The following is a 21209-nucleotide window of genomic DNA, read 5'->3' on the forward strand; positions in this document are numbered from 1 at the left end:
CTTTTCAACCTATTCTGAGAAGGTGGGGCCAAGTGAACTCCTCTCCATTAGCCTGCACCAATTCTACTGAACCCTGGACAGTTTACCTCACGGGAGGTGGAAATACACCATATTTTGGTTCAAAAACTTACCCTCCATAGAGAGGCATTCTTGTCTTGCGGGGGGGGGGTAGGGTTCGGGGAGATCTTGCATAGTTGCTCTCGGTTCACATTATTCTCCATTAACTCCTGCGCATTGTTTTTTGGCAGAGAGGTCCTCCGGGTGAGCAGGGGCCTCCTGGGCCTCCTGGGCCTCCTGGAGTTCCGGGCATAGATGGCATTGATGTAAGTTGGCACCTCCTTCATTCTGCAAGGCGGAATTTTCCCACACTTCTTTGTCTTTGGATGAGGTTTAGGAAGCACTGGTCGGTCCCTTCCCATCACTCCCAAGCATAGATTCAAGTGAAAGTTCTGGGTTGGATACTACAGCTTGGGAATTCGTAGAGAGGAGACCTAGTCCTGTTGCCTCATGGGGCATGAACTTCCATCTTTAGGCCCTCACCCTGGCTTCGGTCCATATCTTTGTGGTGTGCATGCCGGAGACTGTCCCTTGGGACCCCAGCTACTCTTGTTTATGTGTTGCCTCTACCTTTTTTTCTGTCTCCAGGGTGACCGAGGACCAAAGGGTCCCACAGGCCCTCCGGTAAGTTGATTGGTGCTGTGGCGCCTCACTTCCTTCCTTAAGACGTGTTTTGTAGCCATGTGTGTTTGAAGAGTCTCAAATTTAATTTGCATCGTTTTCTCTTCCTGCTTCCTCTTCCTCCTGCTTAGGGTCCTCCCGGAGAACCAGGCAAGCCAGGAGCACCGGGCAAGCCAGGCACACCAGGCGCTGATGTGAGTAGGGAGTGTGTGTGTGTGTGTGTGTGTGTGTGTGTGTGTGTGTGTGTGTGAGAGAGAGAGAGAGAGAGAGAGAGAGAGAGAGAGAGAGAGAGAGAGAGAGAGAGAGAGGGAGGAGAACTCGCTGCTGTGGCACCCTGCAAAATGTCATGGCAAGGTTTCACAGCACAGAGCTCTGACATCTCAGCAAAGTCGTGACTATGGGTTTCCATCTCTAACAGTCACCTCTCACTGCCACTGCCTGTGTAGGAGGAAGGTGGTAGGTAGCATGTGGATGCTGGTGGGTGGATGGGTAGGTCCCACAGTCGATGAGTTTTGCTTTCCTCTGGCACTCCCTGGATTAACTGGAAAAGATGGAGTTGGAGTGATGGTGTTAAGAGCACTGAGTGCTCATCCAGAGGACCTGGGTTCAATTCCCAGCACCCACATGGCAGCTCATAACCATCCCAGGGACTCTGAGGCTCTCCTCTGGTCTGGGAACACAGCAACAACATGGTACAGAGGTACACATACAGGCAAAACACCTAAAATACACAAAATAATGAAACAATTTAAAAAATTATGAAAAAAGAGCTGAAATCAGGGCAGGTATAGGAAAGAATAGGAAGTATTTCAGTCCCCAGTAATTTAAAAAAAGAAAATTTGTTCAAAGTGAGTGGAGGAGTATGTATGGGTATAATAGGGACAGGAAATGGTCAGCACAGATAAACAAGAACTTAAAAATCAGCTTGGGAAACAGGAAGCTAAGAATCGGTTTGAGAAGACATTCAGATGCCCAGCTACATGGTACATACTACTTCTCCAGAGTGCAGCTGCTTCCACGTTCTCAGCATCCTCTTTCCTGTGCATTCTACTCATGGCTGATTTGGTCCTTCATCAGGACTTGAGTTTTTGTCTCTGGCTTACAAAGAGACAGCATTTGTTTCTAGGGCTCTCAAGTTTAACCTCCAAATCAACTATCACTTACTTGTTTGGCAAAACCTAAAGTCTTTTCTGAAGAAAGCAAGCACCTCAAACCTATACCCACTATTTCCAAGAATTTTTGCTAGTTCTGAAGAAAGATCCATTGTTCTGAGAGAACAAACCTGCTGAATTTTAGCTCTTACTCAGACATGTGTCTTTTGTTGTGATTAACTTGGTGCGGGTGTATATTTCTGCATTATTTAGTGTTTCAGGAGACACCCTTTGTTTTACAATTCAAAGTTTCTAGTCTGATTTCTTTTTTCTTTTTTTTTGTGTATTTCAAATGGCATTGCATGAGCTCCTGTGGATCACTGTGTGGATAATATCAACTCATGTTTGGTTACTACACATGAGATCACATAACTTGTTGGCTGTCAAGACCTTTGAAGTTGAATTACTTGAAATTGTCAGATCCCAGTAAGAATGTTTCTTAAATGCCAGGACACTGAGTAAGCTACTAGCATATAGTATAAGTTGACTTATAAGTTGACTTATAAGTATAGTAGAAGTTGACTTCCTCTCTACAGTTTTTTGAAACTTCAACCAGCCTTTCATTTTGGAGGAAGAGAAAATTTCAGATTACATTAAAAAAATATGGTTGAAGCATAAATAATTCATCTAAAATCTTGTCTTCCTGTTGAACTTTAACTTAAATTCAGTCAGAATGCTGGACTTCAGTCTGTCTGTTTGTTTATGTATATAAGATCTTGCAGTAGCTCAGCCTGGCCTGGAGCTCACAATCCTTCCTCAAAAGTGCTAGAATTATAGGTATGTACCACTGTGCCTACAGGACCCAGATAGTTCCTCAGTTTAGTGGTACTTTTGAAACTGGCTTAACAATTTTGTTTTGCTTTTCTATCTCAAATTGTAAGCAATCTTTTCTTTTTCTTTTTAGAAGTTGTGTTCCTATTTGGACAAACGAAAAGTACTCTGTATTTTGTAGTAGTAGATCAGGAAAACAATTACAGGATTTTTATAAAATTTACTGTCTATATTTATAGACAAAAGTGTGAAGAAGATACCCAGAGTGTGAAACATAGAACATTTTCACTTTCAGAAGCAGTAAGAGCTTCTTAGTTGATCGATCACCTCTGCCCCTGAAGTGGTCCATAAGAAGAAACTCGGGGCAGAAGAAGAAAGCAAAGACAGAGGGAAAGGGACGTGGGAAAGGGAGGAGATCCATGCACATGCTGCTGTTTTAGGCATTCCTTATATAGGAGGGAAGTAAATTAGCTGTGGCATTTTCATATGCTTGGAGTGTTTTCCTCAAGCACAGTCACAAATATCACTCCCTTCAGCTTTACCATAGCCTAGGAAGTAGATTATTCTAATGTTATTTTCCCATAAAAAGAAAAATGAAAAAAAGTATATATAAGGACAAATAATTTCCTTAGAGACTCAGAGTTATGCAGCTGCTAAGACAATGAAGACTTTTATATATTTAATGAATTCATTTTAGGCAACTCAAGCTGATCCCAATGAGGTTCTTAGTACATGGGCAGTCATACCACACCGAATGTTCTGGATATTATCTTAATAGATGAGTGGATGGAAAGAGTAGAGGAAAAGAGTGATAGTGGATTTTTGGTACCTAAGTTACCAGCTAAGAAGAATGCTATGTAACACTGTAAGTGTTGAAAATTGTTTGCAATTGACATCCAGTGATTGCTTCTGAGTAATTTAATGGTTCATATCCTTCCACCTTTGAATCAGAGCCACTCAGGACTTCTAGGATGGGGAAGTTTTCTTACTGCACTCTCATGGAATTGACATTAAAGCCCTTTACTGAAATTGAGAAAGGACATTTTGAGAACAGTGAGCAGTCACTCCCTCAGGGTGTTCCAGCACCTCTGCCTAGCCACTGGGGAATAAAACACACAGGACAGTTCTGGAAGAACTGTTTTGACAGTGATCTCGGGGACCTTGACGTCCAATCTCGCTGTCTTCTACTCTTCTTTATTTGAAAGTGAAACTCACTTTTTTGGGTGATGATTTTAAAAATGATTATTGTATGATGTTTGTCCGAATCTCAGAGATTTCTCATGTGCAATGGCCTTTTGATAGATTTGCCATTACAGTGATGCTTCTGGTAGTAGTACACTTTGTTGTCACCAGCGGAGCTGCTGGGATGCTGGAAGTCAGCAAGAAGTAGGATGCTGAGGACAGGTATTCCCGGACAAATGGCATGGGAAGGCTCAGAGCAGAGCTCCAATATTGTTCTGTATGGAGCTCTGTCTGCATAAACATCCATATGAAGGCAATTCTCCCTGCCATTGGAGAGATGTTCCTCTGTAATTTCTTTGGAATTAGATTTAGAGAGTTTTATTGCAAATTGGATTTTGAAAATTGTGCATGCTGTGTGTGTGTTCATGTCTCTCTTCCCACCCATGGAAGTTGACTCTTCTTTTGTCATTATATAGAATAGAGATGCCAAAGCCTGCTTATAACCTTTCACCCAAAGGACAACTATGCTATTCTTACAGATAATAATCAATAGAGAGATTATTGCAGGTGTTGTTTGTTACAGAGTACCCAGAGAGCTCTGTAAACAGACCTCTTATTAATTATTATTCTTACAAGCGCCACACGAGACAGGGAGGAGTGCAATGATATATAAAAATTGTAGTTAAATTGTGTGACGTTGTACAGGCATGATGTTAAATGCTCTTTTCTCTTTGAATGGGCATGACCTACACCCCTGAGAAATGTTTCACAACAGGAGTGGTTGGTTAAGACACTATTCTGAAAGGTTGGTGCTCATGAAAATGGTTAGGCATTGAAGAAACCTGAGGAGGCAAAGAAGTGTCATGCTGTGGTTAACATCCGGGTTTGGTTTGTTTGTAGGGACTGTTCTGAATGAGGAATAGCATTAGAGCACTGTGTAGTTAAGCAGCATGCACAAACATGCAGTAATAGTTAGGGTCAGGGTCTGGTCCAAATAATCCAAGAGGATCCGGAAGGACCCTTCTACACAAAAGGTGCAATTAAGGTGAACGTGTTCAGTCATCACTGATTGAGTGTGGTAGATGTCAGGGGCAATGTGCCAGGACTATTGAGTTTGGGGTCCTTTCTCCTCCTTCTCCTTTTGTCTCCCCTCCTCTTTTCTTCTCTTCTCCCTCCCTTCCCCTCCCCCTTCCTGTTTCACATCTTTTCCCACCTCTTTTTTTTTTTTTTTGCCAAGACATGGTCTTGCTTTATAGCAGTCAGGCAACTTGAATATAGCCCAAAGCAGCTTAGAACTGGTTCTCTCTCACCTCAGGCTCTTGGGTGCTGACATTACAGTTATAAACCACGGCACCTGGCAGGCTGCACCTTTTGTACATAGTGGTTTCATAATAGACTTCACTGTAGCAGCCAACACCAAATCCTCTTTCAACTTAATTCAAAGAACTTTCCAACAATAGACATAATTGCTAAGATCCTATGAAAGGTATTATAAATGTGAGTGCCTTAGAACAGCCCCAAGGTTATCTAACACTTACTTGATTATGCTTTGTGTATGAAAATTGACTAGGATTTGTCTTTGAAAATGTAGACATGATGTGGGACTTAGAGGATCCACTAAGCATGCCCCAAGGGTTTAAAAGTGCATGTATAAAACATACATCAAGAGAGTACTCCTGAATGTGTGGTTTCTTTGCTAAATATGGGAAAGCAAACAGTTTATTACTATTAGCTTTTCACAATTAATAATATCATAGCTCTTGCTTATACCTCATAGTCTTCTAATTTGACTAGGGAAAATGAAAACTGACATCTTAAAAATTGTGAATGTTTAACATTTTTGTTGTTGGTAAATTTCCAGTAATTAACATTTTCTATTTTTTTTCCTCTAATTTCTTTGGTTCATATTATGGAATTGCTAGAGGACTTGCTAAGAAAAAAAAAAAAGTACTATCAGGGCTGGGGAGATGGCTCCACAGTCAAAACTGGCGGATTCTGCAGAGGGTCAGAGTTGAGTTCCTAGCATTCATGTTGGACAGCTCACAACCACCTGTGCTTCTAGCTCCATAGGATCTGTGGTCTTCCTTCATTCTCCTCAAGGATCTGCTGCACTCATGTGTACACACACACACACACACACACACACACACACACACACAATTAAAAATAAAGTAAAATGTAAAAAATGATAGATCACAAATTTTATATAAATGGCCTAAAAGCATCCATTTGATATTTATGACATGAATTTCAGCAATCTGGTTTAGATAGAGTTTCTATAGTTTCAAGAGGCCTCTCTTTCAATGAACATTTTTCAAATATTGATAATATAGATTTTATGTGATATTTGTATGCATGTATACACAAATACATATACATATATGCACACATATATCTTTAGGGAAATAGGATTTCAAGATTACATTACAAAGTCAATGTCTGAAAATGTCTAATTACAAAAATGTGAAAAACTGAAATTCATCTGTCGAATGTAGAAAATCTGGCCTCCATGGAGTCTTATCATGGTTCCATATCTACTTTTTAATTGAAAATGATGATTACATAAATATTAATAGAAACAATAAAAATAGAAAATACATTTAATACATCTTGGAATGGATATAATGACTAGACATATATAGTAAGCTTAAGCTATACATAGCAGGTAACATACATTGTTACATGTTTTTACTAAGGAAAATGCATGCTTTCAAAATTTTTTTAACTTAGAAGTTAATATTGTTCACTAAGCTATAGCTAGAAGATGGCTAGAGGGTTTAATGTGGCTCTAAGTGATAATAAAATAATATAATAAATAATATAATATACAATAAATATTATATTATTTATTATAACATAATTGTAATAGTATAATACCATATTTATATATGATATTTATTATAATAATATAATACATTAAAATAATATAATAAAATCATAATAAATTGTCTTTAATTTATATTAAGAAAACATTGCATTACCATTCAAGACGTTATTGACCCACATCTAGGAAGAAATCTGGTATTTTTATTTTGTAGGTGAAGCAAAGGGGCAGAGTGAAAGCCCATCAGATTAGAGAAAACTGTAATAGTTACATTGTATTTTCTCAAAGCAGGGATTTAAACATCCCACTAAATTATTGCTGTTGTGGACAGTGCAATTAACCAAACTGTAAAATTTTCAACAAATGAGTGGTCAAAAGCAGATCCCATGTTAAATGTTTTAAATAAGAATACATTGGAAAGTGTTATTTAGTAAATACTTGCGTTATCCATGTGTTAACCAACCTACAGATAAATAGTGAAATATAAACTTTCTGCCAGTGTTTTTTCTAAGGCTGTTACAGTAGTGCTGACATCATCTTCTTGTTTCATTAGGGATTAACAGGACCTGACGGATCCCCTGGCTCCGTTGGACCAAGGGGGCAAAAAGTAAGTTAGCCACTTGGTATATAAATATATATATATATATATTGTCCTCAAATGCCAAGAAATCACCTCAAGAGAAAGTTTGCAAATCAACTGGAACACTGAACATCAGGTCAATGATTTTGGTATCTATTCAATTTGTACGTATCCATATTCAAGCTACAGTGAAGTGGTTTTATTTTTTTTAATTTAAATTTTTTTTTTTAGGGAGAACCTGGTGTGCCTGGATCTCGTGGATTTCCAGTAAGTATTAGTAGCAATAAAGCAAAAAAGCTGAAAATATATCTTTTGGTGAAATTCCTCCATTGTGAAGAAAACCATAGTGCAGTTTTCTATATAATGCACATGACCTAGGGCATATGACCCGTATGGTATGTTAGGTGTTCCTATTGTGAGTAGAAAAGTTTAAAGGGTATGGGACAAAGTACATGTTCGTATCAGGTGGGATTTCTTAATGTAATTATATTTTTGAGACAGAAAGAGTCTTACTCTGTAGCCCAGGCTGGCCTGGAGCTTATTATGTAGCCCGGGCTGGCTTTAATCTCACATGATCCTTCTGAGGTGTGAGCCACAATTCCTAGCTGCAGGGAGTGACTCTGTCTTATGCTAGGGAACACTGAGCAGTCGTTGGAAGGATCCAAGTGTGGTCTAATTAAAGTCTGAGCCATGCAGCATGCTCCTCACAGCTGTGCATCTTATCGGATCTCAGCCAATGAGCTATCACTGCCTTGGTCCTGTGCTGCTCACCAGAGGAGCACAGTGTTCGTGTGCATAGAAGGATCAGGCTCTGCTCTCCTGTCTTGCTTGTTCTTTGCTCTCTTTGCTGTTGCAAAGTCTGTGTCCTCTCTCTGTTTGACCCGCTTTCTTTGCTTCCTTTGATCGCCCCTTCTCTTTTTATTGGCTGCCTTGGTTCCCTGTGGCAGTTTTACATCATATATAGAGACATTATTTCACATAGTTATTACATTGTCATATATATTATTATATTATAAAATTATTCTAATATATGTTATTTATATAAGTCTCTATACAATCTAGGATTCACAACTTAAAAAAAAGTGATGCTTGTCTTTCCCAGACAGACTTAATTTGCTCACGGTGATCATCTCCATTTGCACCTGTTTTCTGGCTTGCTGGAGTTTGTTGTCTACCAGGCTCCGTACTGGGAATCGGGATGGGGAGGATAAGTAAGATGTGGCTTCAGCCTGGGATTGTGTATAGTCTGGTGTGCATAAAGGGACATGAAGGACAGAGGAAAGGGAGGCAAAATGGTGATCTTTACAACCAAGTAGCATATTCCACAAAGATCCCATGATAAGTTATTTCAGGAGTGATATCAATTTAAATGTCTGTTAGAGTTAGTGTGTGGAAATATAGCCATACCTGTTAAAAGGGGGATACATTTATTTAAAAAATTTGTTTTTTATTTATGCATGTGTGTGAGCCTGCATGAGTTTATATGTGCCATGCACATGCGTGTCCCTTGGAAGCCAGAAGGCTCTGGATTCCCTGGAGTTGCAATTGCAGGTGATGTGAGCTGCCTAATGTCAGTGCTGGGAGCAGAGCTCAGGTCCTCTGTAAGAGTACTCTTAACCACTGAGCCATCTCTCCAGTCCCAAAGGAAACACATTTCCGAAAAAAAGTTTTACTCCTTTGCCTCTCTGTGCCTACAGTGTGTTTGTGGGAATGTGTGAATATCATTTATTACAACCCACACATCTGTGCTGCCTTTAGTACAGATTTCTTATATAGATGAAGAAAGTCTTCAAACTATCTGATGTGGCTCTGTGAGTGAGGCCAAGCATAAACGGCTTCTTTACTAATGTGAGTGAGAATGAGCATAAACAGCTTCTTCTGTGAGTGAGGGCAAGTGGAAAATGGCTTCTCTACTGATTTTCTTTTAAAAATCCTTAGCAAAACCGTTCTGGTCAGCATAGAATCAAAGGAAGCCTTGAGGGACAGAAACAAACTTCTGGCTTCATCTGAGGCAGAGTGACATTGCTTCCACTATCCAGGGCTTTCTTCCAGTGAGCATCGCTTGTCTATTTAGTCAGTGTTAGAGTTTCAGCTTCTTGTGAACTGAGCATGACTATGACTATGACATTTAAACCACAAGGCATAAATATTTTTATTTTGATCTTTTAGGGCCGTGGTATTCCAGGACCTCCTGTACGTATCATTTCATTATTTATTTTTAAAAATATTCTAGAAAATATTCTATTTCTAAAAGCCTGACCTGACCCTGTACCTAATACTGTAACCGGTGGGACTTATTAGACTTTTCTGTATGATGTTATATAGCTCCTAATGACAGCATCACTATTCCGCAAAACAAAAATACCAATTAAGAGAATGACCACTTTATGGAATTTCTGCTCCCTGTTAGATAATTAAAGTTTTGTTAAATGAATTATTTTCTCACTGCACGCCAACAGAAGCAAAGATTCTAAGTCTGTTCTTTATCATATTTGATAACATTTATGGTAGCTTGTAAATATTATTATAAATCAACTTGTCTCTTTGATTTGTTGACTTCAGGGTCCTCCTGGGACCACAGGACTTCCTGGAGAACTTGGGCGTGTAGGACCTATTGTAAGTACTATGATGCATTTTGATTGACATTTGATAAGTTGAAAGAAGAAGCTACTGATGAAGGCAGATCACTGCACAGGGCACCTCCCCTGAAATTCCAGAAACTATAGATGAATTTTATTCCAGTTGAGCATCTCTTCCTTATTTGCAGATTGAATTTCAAATTAGGGAGTGTCATCCCATTGTCATACTCTCATCTAGAATTGGGATCCAGTGGCTTTTGTGTTAACTATCCATATGAAATTGAACAATAGCACTCAGTTATCACCATGTATATTCATAGTAGAAGCATTAAATTATAACCAGAATTCTATTCTAATTGAACAGAAAGAAACTGAGCTTAAGAAAGTTGTTGATAAAAAAGTGCTTCATGTGATATTCTAAAAACATTAAAAAATGTTGAAGCATTGATATTACAAAAAGGTAGGAAATTATAATCTCATTGAGGGAAGGAGTCAGGTGGCTCGAATCTTTCTTGCTCTGTACATGTGTTTCCTGTTTGCAAAGTTACTTACATATATGTTACAAATAAATGAATGATACAAATGATTGTGTATTTAAAATAATTATAATGCTTCTGACTTTTTATGTGGAATATTAAGAGGGAAAATGTGCCAATCGTAAAAATGGGACGTTCAGAGTAATCTGCACCCTGTCATCTGAATGGCTTAGTTTAATTTAGCAATCCTTGCTTCACTGTCCCTTGCAAGAGTTCAGTGACAGATCAGGCCAGGGGACAGCAGAAGTAAGACATGGGTTTGCAGAGATGGATCGTCTACTCTCAGATTTGGGCTGGTTATACACTTTCTTCTGCCTCAATTATCTGACAGTAGTAATACTGGCTACTCTGGTTTGTAAACCAACTGGAACGATACGTGGGATTTCTGGGTTGTGTTTCAAGTGGGGAGAGTGATCATCCTACAGATAACTGGCTTTATACATGGCTGGTCCCCCCTCCCCCACCATGTCTTCCTTTGCTGTATTTTCTACCTTGGTAAGACCAGTATTTCTTTATTTGCCTAATCTAATTGGGTTTTGGTGGTAGGGCTATGCCTGCCTGAGTTCTGCTAGACTTTGTAGTAATACCATTCTCTCATGATGCCTCAGGTTTATGTACTGTGTTCTGAATCTTGTGTAACTACTGTGTCTCTATTTTGAAACAATCTAGGGTGACCCTGGGAAAAGAGGACCGCCTGGCCCCCCTGGCCCCCCAGGACCCAGTGTAAGTAATTTCCAGCTTAAATCTGAGAGTGGTAACTGAATGAAGAAATATCAGAAACAAACGTGGAAATGTCTATAATTAAATCATTGTTCTGCACTTCCAAAATGGCTACTGTGTTTTTTTCCTTCCTTCCTTCCTTCCTTCCTCCCTCTCCCTTCCTCTCTCCTCCCTCTCTCCCTCCCTCCCTTCTCTCTCTCTCTCTCTCTCTCTCTCTCTCTCTCTCTCTCTCTCTCTCTCTCCACTCAGAGCCTGGTTTATTTTAGAACCAGAAAAGTAGAGGAACCATAATAATCTAAAAGATGGTTTCCCAGAGTTCTCTTGTTTGCTGCCTTTTGATAGTTGTGATTTTTTTAAGAGCCTAAAACTTTGACAAGCAGAAGAAGCATTTTTAAACAAATTAGTTCTTGCTAAGTTTTTCATAGTAGAAATAAAAAATAGTTAAGTATGTGATACTCTGTTTTCATTCATGTGCCAGAGTTCCCAACTCATATTGGGAACTTGTCTATATTGTGAGTCATTTAATCTCCCCAGTGAGGTAACCAATTACAGTTTAGGGATCTTTGAAGGTATCATCCATCAATAAGTCTTCAAATATTAACACACGTTTCTATTTTCCCTTGTATTTCATACAATCAATACCCTTATTATATTTCTGCACCTTTATTATATATTGCAAAATACATATTTATATTTTGAAATTTCTATTATTCATAAATTAGAATACATCGTCTAGTTTTATTCTTAACTTTTGTGTTTTACTTACTTTAGGGAACAATTGGATTTCATGATGGAGACCCATTGGTAAGATTTTTCCTTTGAATAAAATATGGTTTGTAATTCTTTATATTAGCATATATTAATATAAAGCAATGAGTTTAGCCATGGTGTTTTATACTTGTGTACAACATAATAGTTTTAATGTAAAGACCATGTGGTCTTCAGGTGAGCTGTCTTTAAGATGATCTGACTGGAACATGCTCGACTTCCATGTTTTACTTTAACCCAGACCACAGAGCTGTGTGGGCTGATGGCTCATGTGTTCTCAGGCTATACAAGTTTTTTTCATGGGAGAGGGATGTTTCTTTTTAAGTCTTTGGTTTTATGGCCTAGGTGTGATTTCTCATGGGAGTACTCCAATTTTGGGAGAGCGTTATGTTCAGATGAGCAGTCAAATGACAGTGCTGAACAGCGCTGGTGTAATTTTGGCCCTAGTGAAAAGCCGTGACCTCAGGATAGCGCTGTTTCAATGGAGAAGGGAGAGCCCAGACAAGGCCCTGCTGCAATCCACTTCCTTAAGAATTTCATTTCACTGGGCGGTGGTGGCACATGCCTATAACTCCAGCACTCGGGAGGCAGAGGCAGGTGGATCTCTGTGAATTTGAGGCCAGCCCGGTCTACAGAGCTAGTCCAAGACATGCTCCAAAGCTACAGAGAAACCCTGTCTCAAAACAAAACAAAACAAAAAACAAAACAAAACAACAGCAACAAAAAAGAATTTCATTTCTTTTATTAGACCTGAAACAAATATGATTAAATACTAACATGTAACACATGGAAGATGAGTACATGGCAGGATATCTGTTGAATTCTCTGCATTTTTCTATATTTAAAAGAAAAACACAGGAAAAGGATATTCAGAGTTATTTAATGATTATAATTGCTTTGGGATTCTATAGCTGGACTCTGAAAAAAAACCTCCACATGGTCACAAAATGGGTTCTCTAGTTCACTTCTCCCCTCTCTCTTTGCCAGTGCCCCAATTCCTGCCCTCCAGGTCGCTCTGGATACCCAGGCCTCCCAGGCATGAGGGTAAGAAGAATTCCATTATTTTATCTTCAAGAGTATATACTCTTTGGAGAAAGAGGGGTCATTTAACCACTGGCCTTGGATGGTTTATTTCAGTCTGCCTCTGCTCTTTCTGTCTGTGGTACTAATTCAGCCTGGAGATTTTAACCAGTGTCCCTGATGGGCCCCTACTGAGGTGCATGTGTTCAGGTATAGAATGTCTGGAGTTCAGGGAGGAAATGCCCATCACATGCTCTGGGCCAGGAAACTAGAATATGAAATCCAGGGTCCGATGTTTGCCTTCTATGGAGAAGACAGTGGTAGGGATGTGGAGGGAGACTGTGTAATGCAAATTTGAGAATGTTCTCGTAAAAAAAAAATTAACAATAATAATCAGAAAACTGTGCAAAATAGATTTTCCTGAAGGTGTTTTTCTCCACTTTCCCATCATGATGCTTCAAAATAGTCTATTTCAGGAAAAAAAAAAAAGGATGCTGGGGGTGAATTGCTTTGCCCTCTAGTCTCTGAGTCTAAAGTGATTCTGAGAAAGTCCAGACCCTGCTCTGCTATGATCTGGAAGGCTCTGAGGGTCAGAGCCACGGTTTTCCCAAAGGTTTTCTCTAATTGCGGCTGGGTGGGTTCTCCGGCTGGGGAAGGCTTAGGCCAGTATTAGGGGTCTTATTTTTCTAAAAGCCTAGAGAGAGGCGAAAGTTCAGCGGACCTAATTTGGGAACTTGGTCTCACAGTTTGCTGGGCGTGACAGCTCACAGCCCACCTGTGATTGGCACAGAAGGGACCTCCCCATCCCCCACTGGGGTACAGCTTTGATTTTGGCCCCTGCCTCCTTCCTTTTTGCGCTTCCCACTGTGGAAGGAAGAGACTGTGCATCTGAGAAGTCGGCTCTCGTACCAGCCCTTCCCCTACCTCCAGAAAGGAGTTGGCCACAGAGGACGAAGAGGAGACTTTCACTTGAAAGTTGTCACCAGAGAGCAAGGGGTGGCTGGGTCAGCTTCTGGAAGGGTTAAGTTTCTAGTGCTGGAGTTGACTGAAGGCTTTCAGCCTAATCTTAGAGGGGAAGCTGGGGAAACAGGCCGGAGAAGGCGGTACCAGCACATTGTGTAGCTGAACTGGGTAGCAGGGCAGTTGTTAGTCTAGAGGAGTGTGTTTTCCTGTGAATTAAAGCTGGTGCTCATGACATAAACGTCGCACATAGTGTACACGGTGCCATGAAAGCCTCCAAGGCAGTGTTGTGCTTGGTGACATCATCGTTTTTCGTCATATTTTCACGCAGATTTAGGGAGGCAGATCAATTTCATGAGACTTCTGGCCACTTTTGGCCTCAAGCCCAATGCAGCTTCATTTATCTGCATTTATCTACTTTTTATGTTCGCTAGGGTCATAAAGGGGCGAAGGGAGAAATTGGTGAACCAGGAAGACAAGGACACAAGGTAAGGGAAATGGCCATTTAGTGGGTCAATTGTGATTAGGCAGTAGTGATCATTTTCACTACAAGGAATTATAAGGAATAGTAAAGTGTGATATTTTATTTCTTTGGCAAGTAAATGCTTGGTGTATTCTAAGCTGTCCAGCTATTGAAGCGACAAAGAAAACCCCAGAATTTCCTCCCTGCCCTGCCCCACCCGTTTGCAACCACATTGCCTGCATTTTCTTTCTGTTTCAAACATATCATATTTAGATTTTTTTACTCAAAGCTGATGGCGGTCAAACATTATGTCACCAATTGTTTTACCTCTCCAATGAGTATGATGGCTGTAAAGTTGCACAAGTGTTTTGCAAGGAGGAAGCACTGAACTGAATCCGCAGTTGGCTTAGAAGTCCTTTTCTCAAAATCTGAACTAATTTATCTGTTGTGTGTTTCTCATTCACTTCACCATAACTTGGGTTTGGAGTTGCGGGAAGTTAGTGATAGCATGTTATTAACACGTTATCTGGATAGAAATATGGAATCTGTATTGCATTGGGGTTGACATACCCTTCCAAACAAGGCTGAACAGTACTTTAAAGCAAGGCGACTTGGTTGCCATTTCTTCATCTTACAAGTATCCAACAACTTTACTTCCTGCATAGTAGACTCTTCCTCCTAGTAAATTTTATGTTTTACAAAGTCATACCGCTCTTATTAGTGCAGGACTGCTGGACTTTGTTGATTGTGTCTGTGCTTAGCATTACTAGGTTATAGTAAAATATTAGCCTTTTCCTTCGGCAGTAATGAACAGGAGAGGCAACTTATCTTTTGAGTAAAATATCTTTGAGTACTAACATCCTTGAACTCCTTGGCCCAAATCAGTCTGTTAATTAACCTCACTTGTATAATTAGGAGAAACAGGCCAATTCCCTGTGCCCTGTTACAGTTTGCAAATTATTTTCAGTCATTAATTATGAAGGCTGTGAATAGTTAGGGTATTTTATTTATCTGGAATGAAATAGCTGGGTTTCTGATGTCAAACTTGAATAAAATAGAAAAGGTGAATGCCCTGTTCCTTTGCATGCCTGGTCCTCCCCTGAATTTTAAGTTTTATGATTTTGAAAATTCAACCAATATTTATCACCTACTCCACTATGTGCCATGGTTTATTCAAAGTTCTGAAAGTTCAGAAGTGAACGAAAATGATGCTCAGTCACAGGGGATTGACTAAATTGAACATGACATATTAATATGTGAGAACATTAGCTAACCACTACACCAGGAGAACAAGAACATTCAGCTATTTGTGAGGCATGTGCGGTGAAGCAGACAATAGACTTCAGTTGTTCCAGTGCTTTGATCCATCCCCCATTCCTCCTTGTGCTGTTGACCTCCTTCCTTTGGAGAGCCATCTCTCCCTCATCCCACAATACTTAGAGCTGTTAATCAGGGTGGTTTTCCTTTATGCCCATCAAACTACTAGTTTTGGTGCCCACAGATTAGCTACATGGAACCTAAAATTTGTTTTTGGTCTTCAAGTAGGAAACTTGCTTTTTTTTAAAATGTTAGACAATTGGATCAATGTCCACTTGGATGTTGAAGATTCCTTTAGTTCATTTGATATTTTTGTGAAACCCTAAACTTTAAGTAGTGACTTTCAAAATTGGTAGAGAAAGGTGGGATGGCAGTAGGCCATTGAAGATGGAGTCCTGGAAGGACTGAGCCTGAACTGATAGCAGAGGGGGCCTGGAGGTCTCTTGTTCACATGCAGGTCACAGTCTGGCTTCAAATGGATCCTGCAAGTCAACTAATGAAGATTTAATTACTTTGTAGATACAGGAATGACAAGTGAAATCCTAAGAATAAAACTATGGTCCTGGAATCATCAAACTGCAGTTCAGTCTGCATCCACTCAGAATTCCTCCAGCAAAATGATGATCAATAATGCCTCCTAAACTTGCCATTTAAAATTTGTGATTATTGATTAGGTGTGTGCTTTTTATCTGCAGGAGAAATGTTTAATTCAAACATATTACTACAGGTATTGTGGGAAATCTATGAAAAATATGCCATACCCTGAGAAGAAAATTTTCAGGGGACTATCAATCACTATTGTCTGTGCAGCAATTTGACAGCTCTGCAGGAGAAATGAGTAGCATTTAATTGTATTCAAGAGGTGCTGGAGAGATGGCTCAGCAGTTAAGAACACTTGGTGCTCTTGCAGAGAAGATGCTGGTTCAGTTCCCAGCATCCACAGGGCAGTTTAATCCAGTTCCTGGGGATTTGATGCTCCTTCTTCTGGCCTCTGCAGGCACTGCAGTCACATATGTACATTCATACAGGCAAAACATCATACACTATCTCTGATAGTACTCACATAATGATTATCCACTTCATTAACTAGCACATTTCAGTAGCTTTTAACTTGGGACTGCCTCTTTCCACTGTCAATCATAAGTTCTAGTGCAATACAATCTGAATTTAATTACAATACTAAAACCAGTAAGATATTCATAATCCACTTAAAAATTAAGTTTCAGGGCTCGTGAGATGGCCCAGTGGGTAAATGTTCTTACTGTCAAGCCTACCTTAGTTTGAGCCCCAGAATAAGGTGTTGGTAAGAGATAACCAAGTCCTATAAGTTGTTCTCTGACCTCTACAGACTCATGTTGTACATGCATGACCCCTCCAAATAAATAAATGCAAAAAATGATGTGTAACTCATTGAAACATAATCTAGTGTTTTGTATTAAATGCTTAAATTTTATTTATAATATTAATATCCCTATTAAATATTAGCATTAAATTTTCTGGGTGTACTTGGTTTTTAGTGTGTGTGAAAAAAATCTGTAAATACAAGGCATAACCTGTGGAAATTATAATGTATTATAATTATACTATATTTTTATAAATATTATCCATTAACCTATTATATATAAATATAATATAACATTATATGCCAGAAAATGAGTCAATAAAATATGTATATTAATAATTGAATGACAGAATTGATTTTAATATGTGACATAAGGGGGCTGGAGAGATGGTTCAGAGGTTAAGAGCACCAACTGCTCTTCCAAAGGTCCTGAGTTCAATTCCCAGCAACCACATGGTGGCTCACAACCATCTGGTGCCCTTTTCTGGCCAGCAGTCATACATGCTATATACATAATAAGTGACATAAATAATGAGTTTCCTCATGAATAACCTCACAATTAAAGACACTTATTTACCACTGAAATGTAAAGTGATATGTTTAGTATTTTCTCAATCTATAGAGTTGCCTTTCCGTAAGAGAGAAATCAATCTCTCCTTCTCTCTCTCTCTCTCTCTCCTATGACGATGGACTCAGGGCTTTAGCATGCCAACCAGTGCTCTGCCATTGGGTTATATTCACAGCCCAGGAAACAGACTTCTTTATAGAATAGTCTGACATTTTAAAGTATAACAAAATTTATAAAATAGCAAAAAGTTCAAATAGCAATTAGATACTATGAAATTAGCAATTAGATACCAATGATAATAAAAATCCAAAGGCAGATTACTTTGAACAAACTGCAGCAGTTATTAATAGAAGCTTAATATAAAGAAAATGGCATAGCTTTAGTCATTAAAAAAAAGATTTTACTAAGTAGACAGACTTCTAGGATGAAGCAGAGTAATGTAGTTTAATACAAAGCAAATCATGTTTTTTGTGAAGATACTCCCAAGGATTCTGTTTCTAAATTTTGTGTACCTGTGTGTGTGTGTGTGTGTGTGTGTGTGTGTGTGTGTGTTGTTCATGTGTGTGTTGTGTGCATATGCATAGGTTTACACACCTGTGTAAACACGTGGAGGTCAGTCCAGCACATGGGGTGTTCTGTTTCTTCAGTCTCCGCTTATTCCCCTGAGACAAGTCTTGCAGTGAACCTGGGGCTAAACTAGCAGCCAGCAAGCACCAAAGACTCTTCTGTCCCTGTTCCACTCCCATACCACTTGGGTGATAGGAGTGTGTGTAAGCCATAAGCAGCGTTTTTATGTAGGTTCTGGAGGCCCAAGCTCAGGTTCTCATGTTGGCACAGCCAGCATTCCTACCCACTGCGCCATTGTCTGCTTCTGACCAATGATTCAAGTTCATCTGGAAGAGTAAAAATTTAGGCAAATATGAAAAAGGAGAGTCCTTATAAGTAAAACATATAGAGAAATTCTTCCTACTGGAGATGAAAATATATTGTAAAAATTCAGTAAGTAAAAGTTTGTAACAGTGACATCACATAGCAGATCAAGAGAATAAGGTCAGAGGCCCCCAGCTAACATTTCCCATAGCACATAGAAAATATCTGATGGTCAATACATGATATTGAAATAAGTGTCTGATCACCGCAACAGAGATCTATTTTAACCAAAAATTAAATATTAATAAATATTTTTGCATATTTTGGAATGACTCAAATGAAATATAAATGAGTAGTCATGTTCCTAGTGGTGAAAATGGCTTGTTAGTGATATCATAGGTATAGTGAATGAAATAATTGACTTGAATGCATTAACATTGTGCATGGTATAAAATTATGATAAGAAAAGCCAAGATGTAGATTATAACAAAATATCTTACAGCAAAAGATTTCATAATGTGGTTATATTTTCCTAGTATCACTTACAACCTAAGCATACACCCTTCTCTCTCCCTTCTTCTCTTTCTTCCTCTCTTTAGAAAACCTTGAAAGAACAGCTTCTAAGTGGGATCTCCTTGGGAAACTCTATATACTTATCTACATTGCCTGAATACCATGCACTTAACACAGACTACCTATGCAACTTAACAAGATCCAGTAGAACCATCCAGAGGATGTCAAATGCACTTAACATATATTGAGCAAGACCTGCCTATTCATTTGCTAGTTAATATTTACTGTGATTTTTCTCTGCTGATTTTTAGGGTGAAGAAGGTGACCAGGGAGTACTTGGAGAAGTCGGAGCTCAAGGACCACCAGTAAAGTATTTTTTAATGTTTGCCTAGGATAAGCAATTTTTTTTAATGACTTAGTGTTATCTTCTCTTTAGTGTGCAGATTAATAGTTTATGGCGTATGAACTCGATATTCTCTATGCTTCCAGCCAGCCAGCACCAGGCGACCACTACTTCTTCAAAATAAGAAAGAGTCAACATTGCACCTTCAGGAAATTTTTAAGAGAAAAGTTCTATTTAAAATTATATGTAGCCTCCAAGACTTCATAACCTGAATGCAAATGTCTGAGCACAAGAGGACGATGCACTTCAATTTCTGCAGTGCTCTGGCATGCCAGAGGAGAACATTTGTATACCTTGAACACGAAAGGGGTTTATAACCCATGGGAGGGATTCCTGTAGTTCATTCCAAAAGTGATCACAAATTACAGTGTTCTTAGTGGCTCATAACCACATTTCTTTCTGCAGTCCCATAACTGCTGCGATGTTATATAAGACAGTTGGACATAAACATACTTCAAATTTAAGATGTTTGTTAGATAGGAATTCACATCAATTTTGTACTATATGGAAGCGCAGTTGTTACTCTTTGTCCTAGTCTCAATTGTAGAAAAAATAACTGTTGAGGATTCCTTGAACATTTGAAGGTTGCTGAAGGATAGGCGATGTAAGAGACTAGCACCAAAGAGCCAGAGAAGACAAACTAAATTCCCTTTCTTGAATTGCTCTTCTCCTCAGCTCTGGACTCTAGTTAAACAGATTTTCTTTATTTTACATGTATGAGTGTTCTGCTTGCATGTATGTATTGCACCATGTGCATACAATGCCGGTGAATGCTAGAGGATTCTTTAGAACTCGAGTTATAGACATTGCGATCTGCCATCTGTGGATGCTGAAAACTGGCCCCAGGTCCCAGTGCTCTTAACTGCTGAGCCATCGCTCCAGTCTCTAAAAGTGGTTAGAGGGACTGTTAAGATCAGTGTTTACTTAGAGGTTAAGGCTGAAAAATGGTTATGAGCATCTAAGAAGTGGTTTCTTTTCTGGGCCACACGAGACCTTCAAGAGGATGTTGTGGAAGAGTTCAGACATTTTCTTCAGAAGTTTGCCTTCCCTAAGCCTTTACTAGGAGGCGTTAAGGAACTTGACTCTTATTTCCTGGAGGATAGTGCCAGGTAGTATAGTTTGTTTGCTTTTGCTTTTTGGATCTAATGAAAATTAGGTGTGGGTTTATATAGTTTCAAAAAAATCCATTCTCAAAGAGTATAGAACTATGTTATGTAGCTCAAGGGATCCACTGGGAATTACTATCGGTATCTGCTGACCTCCTGGTGTTTGAGAGGAGGTATGTTCAAATGTTTCTGGAGAATTCACAGATTTTTTTTTACCTCATAATATACAAGCACATCATAAAGCATATATTTATAAAAAGAACATTTCTATGGTGTATTTGTATAAGAAGTAGTCATTTTGAGTGCTTATTTTTTGGGTTCCTGTGTCACAACTACTTTTTAATTTTTTTTTATGTACAGGAATTATCTGCAGAGTCAGTAAATGACTAACATAAGTTAGAGTGCTTACCTGGTATGGCCACATTTCAGTTGAAAATATAAACTGTTAGTCCAGCCTGGCTCATGTTGTACTTGGGAATTTCAGACAATTTCTGACTGACATACCGAGAATTTGTGACTGGACTAGATGAAGGAAGGCTGGACCTGGGACTGTCCATCTTTCCCCAGATGAAGAGGAAGACAATAGCACCCTAAAGAACCTTTTTCTTAAGCCAATGTGGAAAGTTGGCAGATGTCAAAAGTAGCTAACTTCCAATGGAGCATGCACTCCCAGCTGTGCCCCAGGGAGCACCCAGGCTCACCCTCTCTTTACCACGGGTTAATGGAAGAATCCTTTGCTATGGGACTAGCAACATTTCAGTGCTGAAAGACAGCCTGAAAACCTTTCCACTCCCTCGTGTTTAGGCTTATTCACTGCTGTGCCTGTGATTTCTTACCATGCCGCATGGGATTTCAGAA

General features: G+C 39.2%; 1 protein-coding gene across 2 annotated transcripts in view; it reads left to right on the forward strand.

Moving 5' to 3' along the window:
- The window catches only part of Col9a1 (collagen type IX alpha 1 chain), a 160452-nt gene that overhangs the window by 95967 nt on the left and 43276 nt on the right, over positions 1–21209 (forward strand). For both annotated transcript variants that reach the window (XM_036168501.1, XM_036168502.1), the window contains 12 exons: positions 249–323; positions 646–681; positions 810–872; positions 7160–7213; positions 7418–7453; positions 9356–9379; positions 9749–9802; positions 10971–11024; positions 11793–11825; positions 12777–12833; positions 14204–14257; positions 19154–19207. In XM_036168501.1, coding sequence (XP_036024394.1) covers positions 249–323; positions 646–681; positions 810–872; positions 7160–7213; positions 7418–7453; positions 9356–9379; positions 9749–9802; positions 10971–11024; positions 11793–11825; positions 12777–12833; positions 14204–14257; positions 19154–19207 — 594 coding nt within the window. The remainder of the gene's footprint in view (positions 1–248; positions 324–645; positions 682–809; positions 873–7159; positions 7214–7417; positions 7454–9355; positions 9380–9748; positions 9803–10970; positions 11025–11792; positions 11826–12776; positions 12834–14203; positions 14258–19153; positions 19208–21209) is intronic.

This window comes from Onychomys torridus, chromosome 18 (genome assembly GCF_903995425.1).
Source record: "Onychomys torridus chromosome 18, mOncTor1.1, whole genome shotgun sequence".
Lineage (NCBI taxonomy): Eukaryota > Metazoa > Chordata > Mammalia > Rodentia > Cricetidae > Onychomys > Onychomys torridus.